The sequence below is a fragment of the Homalodisca vitripennis genome, chromosome 4 (genome assembly GCF_021130785.1).
Source record: "Homalodisca vitripennis isolate AUS2020 chromosome 4, UT_GWSS_2.1, whole genome shotgun sequence".
NCBI classification, from domain to species: Eukaryota; Metazoa; Arthropoda; class Insecta; order Hemiptera; family Cicadellidae; genus Homalodisca; species Homalodisca vitripennis.
In genome coordinates this window covers 114,937,219-114,949,289 of record NC_060210.1, presented here as the reverse complement: position 1 = coordinate 114,949,289, position 12,071 = coordinate 114,937,219, and the positions used below count along the sequence as shown (strand labels likewise).

At 35.2% G+C, this 12,071-nt stretch overlaps 1 protein-coding gene across 1 annotated transcript in view; it reads left to right on the top strand.

Moving 5' to 3' along the window:
* The first annotated feature begins 3,309 nt into the window (after positions 1 to 3,309).
* LOC124361160 (nose resistant to fluoxetine protein 6-like) overlaps positions 3,310 to 12,071 on the top strand; it is a 73,650-nt gene continuing 64,888 nt past the window's right edge. Inside the window, exons 1-2 of the mRNA XM_046815200.1 lie at positions 3,310 to 3,355; positions 8,823 to 9,004. Of these exons, the coding sequence (XP_046671156.1) occupies positions 3,310 to 3,355; positions 8,823 to 9,004 (228 nt within the window). The remainder of the gene's footprint in view (positions 3,356 to 8,822; positions 9,005 to 12,071) is intronic.

The following is a 12,071-nucleotide window of genomic DNA, read 5'->3' as shown; positions in this document are numbered from 1 at the left end:
AATACTCGAAAAAGGACCTCCTCTGTAAGGCTGTTGGAACTAATTAAGACAGTTGGAATTTAGGATAAAACTAAACTCAACATTAAATTAAATATCAAATTGGAAAGATTTCTAAAATATTACCTTTCCTATGATTCAAGATAAGAATTGATGGACAGACGGAATTACGCTTAATTTTATTCTCCAAAATGTGTGCTCTTTTATGTACTGTGCTACATATTTTCTAGTAGTCATTTTATGTCTATTCTTGTACTTATCTGTTGCATTTGAACAAAAATAACTACAGAACTATATTATTTTATAAACCTATAACAATTTAAGTTAAACATCTAATTTCTGTACGAGTCAAACTTTTAAAACTTTGAGTAAATAAAACTAGGGTTTATATGCAAATCTGGAGTAATTTTTAAAGTATATAGTGTAGTCTTCTTGAAAAGTTCTTTGAATAATTAAATTGTAAAGGAAAAAATTATAAAATGGTGGTAAATATTACTTCTATTGCCCATTCGCTCTTACATATTTTATGGGCTTACGTCTTCATTTTTTATTGCTTAGATCACATAAGAAGCCCCCACCGCGATTTAGCTCCAAATGACTAGTTAGCAAAATGGTGGAAATAGAGCTAATTTATTCTGTTCTTCCGAAACCGTGAGAACTGTGTCAAATTATAAATTCGTGTTTAAGAGTCAAAACACAACATTGGATTGTCTTCTAGACTTTTTTCTGTTTATATTATATCTGTTTGGATGAAAATAAAACAATGGTGATAAATTAATGAATGGAGTAAAACAATAAAAACACCACACGTAATATTTTGCTTGCTTTGCTGATAAGATAAGATAGCATAGAATAATTCTAACATTTAGCAATAAAAGGTATTTATTGAATAATACACTACATTAGTGGCATAGTATAAGTTTATACATTTTATTTTATTTTTATGAAAAATGTTGCAAAATTGGTTCCAATTTTTAAATTAATTTTTTAGTAAAAGATTATTATTATTTAAATAGTTCAGTATTACTGACATGTAGACTGTCATGCTGAAAGATCGTTTTCAATAAAGAAACGGGCCAAGAACTTATTAAAGAACTAAATGGGACCTTCCTTACTCTCTGCCCACTATGCAAAAATATCAGTTGTCTGGATCCCCCCCACACATTATGCTGCAGATACGCAATAAGATAACAATATGTCGATGAAGATATGACATGTTTTCTTCACTACAGTGACATTCAAAATAAACATTTAGCTTGAATGGTTTAACTTCAGTTCACCTTCCTCTTAGTGCAGCGTCTGGAATATGATATTGTCACACACTTGGCTTCTGAAATATGGATTCATGTTCGTCAGAAGAAAAACAAAAACATGTAGGTGATAAAGAAGTTGAAAATGAATTCTTTACTTCGTTTCGACATCAGACACCTATAGTTGTTTAGAAATATAGTGTAATAAATAGATAGTTATTCTCATTGTCACATCAGGTGCACAACTGAATTGAGAATCAATCCTTCCCACCAAAGATAGCTACGTTATGTGGGAACATATACCCTTTACTTATTAGAAATAACGGGAAATGTGTATATCACCAATATAACAAGTATTAAAACATTGGCGATATAACCAAATCAGGCAAATCCATTCCCTCATACAACCTAATATCGTTTATGGAGGGAGAGATCCGCGTGAAGACTACCAGTGACCTAATAACGAGTAACAGGTATACGAGTGAAGGCACAAATTATCATTAGTGGAACCGTTATCTGAGACTGTCACTTGTTAACTGTTACCTCACCGCGCTGGTGTACGCTTGCTCACTCATCATGACTTGCAGATTTCGCTTCCTGCAATAATGTAATAAGTGAAGACACTGAATCAGAATTGCAGAAAGTGGTAATATACACGTATCTATGTAAAACAAAGAACGTTTTTAGCGAATTCAAAATGTTGGGGGATAGCAACACACTAGAGTAGTGGAGCATCCTCAATTTAAGGTTTTTAAAAATATCAACTCGTATTTGAGATAATTGTTTAGTAAAACCAAAAACGCGGGTCTCTTAAGAAAATTCTATGTGGTTTTTTTGTTCACTTTGGATGATATTCAAGGTCACAGAATGGGTTGAACCAAATGAATACCGTAAACCCTACTTAAACATGTAGGGTTTACTACACAAATGTAAATACGAAAATAATTTTGAAGTATAAGATAACCTTGAAACGACCGAAATAAATCCCCAAGAGCCCATACATAAAAAATGCTCATATTTTTAAATAAATTAAACGTTTCCATGGGACAAATAAATTTTAAAAGAGCCTACCACCTGAAATGTATAGAAGGTTAATTTGTTTTTAGTCAAACTATGCAACCTTTATTGGTACCTTTTAATTGTTATTTGTGGTTATTGTAATGCTAATTTTATCAATTACCAAAAATTGCAAAATTATAAAACATTTAAAAATCAAGCTTTTCACGTTGCATTAAAATATTTGTTGATACTCTTATGTTCTTTCCAGTGCGTATCACAAGAAGGTGTTTGTTTGTTTCCAAACGAACTAAATACATTTTTAATCTGCGAAAATTTGCCTCTCTACAATCTAGAAACTAGTACTAATTTTTTGTCTTAAATATTTAATTATTACCAAAATTTAAAGGCATTTGAATTGTTTTGTTACTGTTATATTCTTGAAAAATATTTTTTGTGATTTAGGTAGTAAAAGTATTCAGATAAGGGTTACCATTTCAAAATTGTGCAGCTATTTCTACGCAATCAAAAACATCATCAGGTTATTTGTATTCCTTCAAATTAATATTTTCTAACTGAAATATGTATCACGCAATATATTATCTTTTATTTAATTACATATTACAAATTAGGTCTACAATAAGTAAAGAAAATATTCTTACATCTTCCAGTTTAGACGTGTATAAAAGAAAAAGAAAACCAAAGTATATGTATGCATAGTACAATAATCATAATTGAAGTTACAGAGAATATACTATTATTCCATCATTTCAAAGACTTTGCATTACACTGATTTACGAAGTGATTTATAGTTCAGGATGGCTGAAGTAATATTCAAAATTTGTTTTTTCAAGGGCCAAACATAAAAAGTTTCATAGCTAAATACTAAGTTTAACATTTTATGTTGAATGTTTTAGCTAGAAATACGGTGTACGTTTTAAAAAAGTATCCTCTCTTAAGAGAATTTTGTATATATTAACTCTAAAAGAAATTTCAAAACTGTTATTGTTTTAAATAAATCCATCCAAAACCCCTCTCCTTTCCTATAGCAGACCCAGACTGGACCATGGAGAGCTGTACCAACAGCATGTCTGACCCTGTATGTCTAGATGGTGAGTGAAAGGACCATGTCCAGTGTCACATTGACGCATTGTTTACAACAATTGTTGTCTCGTACAATAAAGAAATGTATTACAACGATATATTACAAACTGTTATTTGTAATGTTTACAAACACGTATTTTACGTTTTGTGTTTCTGAACCACCTAATACGTGTTCTAGAAGTCAAGATCGGTACACCAGCTACTATAGCTGGTGTTGGTACTAAGTGGTTCAGTCTATGCATATGAATACTGGCCTCAATCGTTGCTAATTATTAATTTTCTTATTTTCAATGTGCAAATTATTCTATCTCACAGTTAAGAACTAGGCGAGGATAAAAAGTAGTGAAATAAAGAAAATAGAATACAATATTGGTGGATAGACCTGCTGTACACGCTCAAAAGGCAAACTGTGGGAGAATTTTATCTCTAAGCAGCAATCTTCACTCCTTTGTATGCATAGACTCTCCTTTTATCAACTATTTTGCTTTTTTTACCTTTGGACAAGAAGCTTATAAATTGAGCTTAGTCCTATAAGAGCCTTAGCGCTGCTTCCGAAGTAATGGGATATTCAGGATGGGTAAAGTTGGGGGAGTGGCCGCCTCCTTTTGAGATCCATGAGGAAGAATTAGGGCACTAATCTCAAATTTCTGTCCCCTCCGGTAGAAGGGGACAGCTCTGAACCAGGTTCTCCAGTTAATGCAGGCAGGGGGTAGCACACCCTTGTTGAGGCTAGCAAGAACCTCTGAAACTTAGGAAACGTAGCCCATCAACTCCAACACTCATCTCCTTCAGTAGACTAGATCTATCGAATTGCCCTTGCACCCCAGAATCTCGACATTTGCGGTTAGTGATGTGTACATCCATAAGGTTGCCCAGATTTAAGTGACACATCAGTTTATGCTGTGCCCAGTAAAGCTGGAAAGTATAAACAAGCCTGAAGTGATTCCTTCTGGGTGAACCATTTAGTTAGTAATATTCTAATTATTTCTAGTACTATAGAAGACTAATTTCAAAACCGCAACTGAGGGATTCGCGTAGGTCAGCTTTGAAACATTTGAAGCTGTTGACACTATCCTGACTCTATATTTTAGAGAAATGTCTCTTTTCAAATCGAAATGTGACGTCATAAGAGGCAGTGGCATATATTCTTCTGCAATTAGAGACAGAGAGAACTACCAAACTGTAGAAACAGGATTGTAGAACATACATAAAAGTTGCCTCCACATGCAGGAGCTCAATTTATTATGAACAAATCACCAGATGTGATTAATAGTGTCGCGATGCTTAAGGAATTTGAAACTTTACATTTCAGACAAGTTCAGGACACATCATTGGTAGACAATGTGCTAGATTAGAACAATTTGAATGCTTGAGATGAGTGAAGTTCTGTGTAGAAAGATAGATGGAATAATGTGTCTTACATTTTAAAATACAATATCTGTCAAATTGGTAAAACATTTTTTTATTATTATTGACACATCATCTGCCTAAAACAAAATGTCTATGTTCTCAACATTGTGACCTTACACAAATTTATTTATGTGAGAAAAAACTGTAGTGAAAAAATCTCAATTGAACGACGTTGAGAGATAAAGCCAGTTGTATTTTATCACGTTTCACACTATTCTAAAACCTGCACCAACTAAAATTTGCAATATTTCTTCCATCCAACTATAAATGCACTGCCCCCAGGACACTAGATATTGAAAAACCCATGTTCACTCACATTTGGACAACCACTGGATGTCTAGAAGTGACAAACTGTCGGAATCTTGGTAAAAAGTAACTCGATAAAACTGTATTGTTTCGATTTTTGGAGTAGGCGAAGCTCTCTGTCAAATGGTTTTGCTAGGCTGAACGTGCGGTAGTATCGTTCCCTGCTTGCTTAGTAAACACTGAAACAGCATGTCGGCAGGATTGCCGTTCTCAATATTACTGTATTGCCAGAATAGCTGACTTGAAGCAGTTAAAACCTTGTCAAAATAAAAAAACTGCTCTACATGTTGGTAGTTGGAATCTTGTAATTTTTCTAGTTCAGTTATTTTCCAACAGATTGGATCCAAAGTCAGTTCACTACAAAGTTTGCAATTAGGGTTTTCAGGAACTGGTATAACGTCAATTTCGTCAAAAATGCCAGTTGGAAAAAAAGGCCGTCGCTTAGAAGCCGCACGGAAGTCCTTATAAGATTAACTGCAGTAAGAGGTTTACCAAGCTTCTTGCCATAAGTGAACTAAAAATGAACGCAACATCAAAGTTAAAGAAAGCCAAAAACACCATAACCTGAAGACTGTTGCATTTAATATTACTTAGAACTTAATACAAACCGAAAAGCTACCAGCAATAGAAAGAGTAATAGAAAGACCGATTAGTCTAAAGACAATCGAAAGTATGTCATTCGTTCACATCCAAGCCGTTGGAAGTGACATAACAGTGACACAACCTGGGTAAGCCATTAACCGGATGATTATAAAAGCTGCGTATCCGGCAGAGAGAGGTCTGGTAACCGGCTTCTGTAGTACTTTTTATGCCGCTTCCACGTCTAGTGTAACGGACGTTTGAAAACTTTTCTGTATAGTTTGCTCTTACTAAGGTTTAGCTAAATGTCATATAAGTATATCGGTATCATTTTAAAAGTATTCTTTGTTTGTTGACGAACAATAAATATAAGTATTCATTATTGACGATTGTTGATTTATTCATTTTTACGCTAATAACACTTTACAATATTATATTTAAATAACACGATGGCTTAATACTATAACATAGGTAATATATGGTATAATGGTAATAAATACAACAACAAAAAACGACTTTATGCACAGGCTTAACCTGCAAAGCGAATCAACATAACCGAGTAATAGTATTATAACTCAAAGATACAGCTCTGAGATGGCAATATTACAATAAGTTCAATAACAATAAACAACAAAACTACCGACAATACTGATAACTGAGTGCTAGCAAGAAAATGTTATGATGTGAAAGGATAAAAGCAATAAAAATTTGTAATACAATACAATAAACAGGACCTTTCTAGGACTAGAATCTATCCTCTTCTTCAAGTTTAAAATATTTAAAAATAAGTTTAAGTATGCAAAAAGGTAAACGTACCAACACATATCGATGTCACGTCAAAGTTGACGGGAAAATGTGATCAATCAATGATGGTAAATGACAGTAAATGTAAATGTATTGTCAGATTTTACTCCATTACAAATATTGTCAGTATTATTGAAAAGTGAACTGATATTTATGTATTGAATAATACAGTAATGAAATTCAACTTTTCTACAATACAGCTACCAGCAATATGAAATTGATGAGTGTATTGTCAAAAATATTAGAAAAAAATTAAGGAAACTTGAATATTATTGTCAGTAATGTCAATTCCACTAAAAATACTAGAGGTTGTCATCCGCCTGTTGTCGCTGGTAGTTGATTAATGTTCGTATCAGCTAATCACTTTAGAGTTTCCCAAGAAGGGTTCACTTCTGTCTGGTTTATACCTTCCAATTAAACTTACTCTAGGTATAGCAAAAAACCGATGAGTTACTGAGATCTGGGCAACTCTATGGATATCCAGGAGTGACACATCACTAACCGCAAATGTTGAGATATTGGGGTGAAAGGGTAGATCGGTAGGTCTATTCTATTGCGGAGATTGACTGTCTGGGGTTGGTGGGGTATCCTAAATGTTGCTAGCCCGGACATAAGGGCTGGTACAGAGCTAGCCTATCCTTCTTCCAAGGGGACATGACTGAGATTAATGTCCTAATTCCTTCCAACAGGAGGGGGCCCCTACCCCCGACGTTACCTATCCAAAATATCCTGTCACCTTGGAATCAGTTCAGGACTAAGTGGAATTTAGGACTAAGTGCATTTTCTCAGCTGAACAAAAAAATCACCTCAGAGCCCCAGGGTTGAATCCCGTTTTGGGTATGGTATTTTCACGCGCTGACAAATAATGTAATATTCTCTGTCTATCCTGAAGTAATGCTATAAACAGTCTTGGGCTAGAGCTTAAAAAATAAAGTATTGTTTTCAATTGAGAAGTAATTTACTTTTTAAAACTATCGTTTACCATACCTCCGTAGTTTTCATCTCAAAATGTTTTTGGTAGGTCCTCTGAAAGGACAGTCCTTTATCTTCCACTCAACTATAACCTAAAGCCTCACAGAAATTCAGAGGATGCTCCAAATCTAGAACACTCATTTGATTCCAAAGTTTTTGCTCACTAATATTTTGATCAAACTACTGAAAGGTTTACTGAATTCCCCATTGGGGTTTTTGCAAGGAATATTACTAAGAGGGAAAGATTGTGCGGAGGAAAGTACACGATTGTTCACTTCTTGTTTGTTCGAGATAGAGTGTTAATGGAAGCTGAGTCGAGTCAGCAGTGCAGGAAGATCCGAGGTTTCGCAACAGCAACAAACGCGTGACAGAGAAAGCGCGTGACCTTTATGCCCCAGTGATGCTCGCACTCAGCATGGTGCTGGGTTATGTAAATAAACAACACGAGAAGTAGTAATTATGCGTGTGTATTTGATGTCCAGACATACCTCTCTATGTTAGTTATCATCAACATATTCCTATGGGTATCCGAGTTCTCGATGATGCTTTCTGGATATACTGTCTCCGGTGTAGCATTCTCGTTGAAAGCTGCTTTGAATACAATAGTTCAATTAACTGCGAATACGTTAGGACTCGGAACAGTACTTGAAGGTTATCGACTTCCTTCCTTCTTCATTCACTTAATTATTTTAGATTAAATCTCTCAAATTTACGCTCTTTGGACTATAACTTTTTGAAAGTACTGAAAATCAGATCTTTGATTAGTAATTCTGTTTATTGAGATTGGACTACGAAATTCACAAAACATTGAAGATTGTCTCTTGGGTTCAGCCTGCTTTCCATGGATTGAAATTTTAAACACAAAAACGTACTTTTAATATAACATGAAAATACAGAATAAAACTCCATGAATCTATATATTTATAGACATAAACTTAAAATGTTTTTGTAATTAGTTGAATAGTCACTCTCGTTCTAGTAAAGACAGCTCTACAAGTTCAAGACATCTTATTTTAATTAAAACACCGCGAATTTTCTTTATAAGACTTGTGGTTACAACAATATAATAAGTGAATTGACATATAACCATTCATTTAGAGATTTCGAGTGTTCGAACATTGATTGCTAATATGTTTGTCTGTTCCATTACAACACTTATCTTGGGCCTTAGTAAAGAGTCGTAGATTCCCTCATTGATTCATCATAAACAAATTCGGAAAAAATAGTAAATAAAAGAATATTAGTGATTCTGATTGAATTCAAATCTAAAAATATTTCTTAATGGAACGTGAGGTCTTTGGCTTACAGGCCCTTTGTTAGAAAAAGTTTAACTAGCTTTTACGAGTACCTTTTGTTTTTACGAGTACCTTTTGCTGGAATTGACCTGTAAATCTCTGTTTTTAGTGACGGACGCAAGCGGTCGCTACTCCTCACAGTTCTTCTTCGGCAATGACTTCTGGCTCGGCTCCCACACGCTGTGTCAGGAGCTCCAGAACCCGAGGACCAACAAGGTCATTCCTCCGTTCAAGGTCAACTTCCACGTGGCGATCCTGCGGCTGAGGCTTCCTCACGAGCTCACCCCCAGAGTAAGTATCATCTTCTACATCGGCTTTTCTAGATATATACATCCCAATTGTCTTAAAAAATAGTCGTGGATCCTGTTGTATAAACATTGATTAACCGCACGATGTACTTGTTAAGTTTTGACTGATCATTATACAATGAAGTACAACTTTCAGTTGAGCTAGCCACGCTTACTGGATACTGTGGCTAGTAATTCCTACCAGTACTGATGTAAATTTTTGTAAACTATATTTTCTGGAATAAAGTATATTCTATTCTATTCTATTCTATTCTATTCTATATTCTATTCATTTCCTCTTATGAACTTTTGAAAAATGTTGGTAAGGTGAGAGATAAAATCATGTCAGAAAAAGAAAGAGAAAATCCAATGGCGTGTAGACGGTGCAGTTGTTATCACGAGATAACCGAATCAAGCAATTTTTTTTTGTAATAAAAATACAATTATAAAATGACATATAAAATGAATAAAAGGACAAAATAACGTAAAAAACAAAACTTCGCGTTGCGCGCAAGAGCCGGAAACAGAATCAATTTCGAGCCCTGTAAATTATTCTTGTTAAGCTAACCAGTGCTAAAATTAAAATCGCAATTGTTAGTGCAATATAAAGTTATGACCGATCTAGTTGGGTTCAGTTAGTTTGGCGAACTCAAATAGAAGCTCTATTGTTCCCATGATCATGGACCGGAATGAACTTTTAAATCACTACAGTGAACCAGAAGCTGTCATTTACAATATTACGACACCAGTAGAATTTAAACCGTTCAGATCAATATCCGGCTTTCCATATCCGGATTTTCTCGATATCCGGCGCAGCCTTTGCAACAACGTGGCTACCTGTAGGGTGACCGCTAAAGTGATCATCTCCTCATAAGCGGTTTCTCACCTTCCCTTCTTGCCTTTCACATTAACAACATGCTCATCTACACATAACATAACTATAGTGGAAAGGGTTTATTCAATGCAAATATTCACTTAGGCTCCATTTCGCGTTAGTGCAGCGACTGAAATCTGACACTGTCACAGATTTGACTCGGAATCTAGCCTCGACGTGCGTCTGGAGAGATCCTAAGAAAGTCGGTGATGGAGACGTTCAAACGAACTCTTTGCATCGTTTCGAAATCACAGACACATAGACTACAAAAGAGCTCTGTCTGGTTAACCTGGTAGCCATTCAGTGTAATCTAGACGAAGATGTCTACAGGTATCTGAGACAGTGTCAAATTTTAGATTATGCACTAAGGAGAAGGTAAATGAAGACTAACTCAACATTCGCATGCCCCTCTAGTCTGCCTCTGCCCCCATTCCATTCAGTGTCCAATTATTACGATATTTCAATTTTACCAGTTACTAGCATTTTACTTCTGTATATTTATCGTAACATTGTTTTTGTTATGTTACATATAAAAAGTGCACAAACAGAGGGGAACCTAAAACACGTGTTTATAACACACTGACATTCACAGGTGACTTATGCCATGCTAACCACACCCCTTACACGCTACTGCAGTTACTTTTGTGCCAGTTCTTTTGTTATTGTCCTGGATTCAACTATATAATTACAATCACATGAATACACTATTGCATTACTCTGAAGAAATTAATTATCTCTTCCGGACAGTTGATCGCGTTGCGACACTGATAGTTACAATGTTGCTCAAGAATTTACTTTAATTAGTAAATGATTTAATGCACTCGATGAAAATTATTGATGCACTTATCCGGAGTATGTCTCAAGGTTAATAGGAAGCTTCTTATCTAATTGCTCAAAAGTGGCGTGAAAACTTCTTCAATCCGCTATCTCTCGCCCAAGTAAGAAATATATTTGCACAGTATACTGTCTCTATCTGTTGTTATCTGTGGAAGAATTTTGGCATCTCATCAACAGTAGTACACGTGTTCATAACCTGTGGAGCAGGTAGCTGCTATGTCCTCTGTCAATATTGGCATTCTCAAGGGACATTTCAATAGGTCGACAAAAGCATTGGTTAGGCAAATGAGAATTGTGGAGTTTGCACTCTACAGGAAGGCAATTCATTGTGGCCAACATCTACCAGTTCTAACAGGGCATATGGTAAGTGGAGATGCTGATGATGGTAATGTTCATAAATTAAAAGTGATAAACGATGCAAGGATGAGTTGACGGGTTTCCAATTCACGATAGTTGCAATAAGTGTCATGTCATTAACTGTGCTGATGGCTTTATCCTATGACTGCTGGATTGTGACAAGGAGCACTTTATTCCATGGCCTACTCAGGAGGGAAGCCGTTCCAGATCCTCTGTTCCTCTTTACCGTCGAGCTCAGCATCTTAAAGTGACGTCATTGCGGTTGTCGTTGAATTATTTTTTAATCTTATAGTCGCAGTCCTGTAAGATAATTTCTCTGGATAGGGTACTTGAAAAAATTATGATCCAACATGGAATTTTACACAATTGAAATAAAACGAAGGCCAACTCAAAATCAGGCCAGTGGACAAACGGACAGGAAATGGAATCATGCAAACATAACAAAAATAATTCAAAAACATGCAAATTCCTTGTCATTTGTTTTCATATTGTAAACATTCTATACAAGATTTTCAGCTGTTTTTTCTTTGAACTTAGTTAAAACTCCCCAAAGGAGTACTTTGAATACTCTCATCAGTGAACGATCAAAATCAGGAACTCTCTCTTAATAACTAATTACGGTTAAAAATAAAAACAAGATAAATGAATTAAAAACTTTTGACACCACTTGAAATTCTCATGAAACAAGGAGAAAGCCTTTTTAAAGTGGTGTGTAAATTCAAAAATGGATTAATATTAGATAACCATACAATTACATTGACTTTATCTCATAAGAGCAGTTTGAGCTAACACTCTGACACCTTTTGGAATGTTTGTTTGTTTCGACTTCAATTTGTCTCTTCAGCTAAGGAGTTCGTGTGTTGAAGTAGCGGTTTTTCGCTGCAACAAACACTTTAGGGCCGGATGTGGATGGTAAACAATATCATCACTTTTGCGAAAGTTCCGCATTTTGCAAACCTCAGACTCTATTTCGTGAACCAAGTCACACAGAGATCGGTTACCT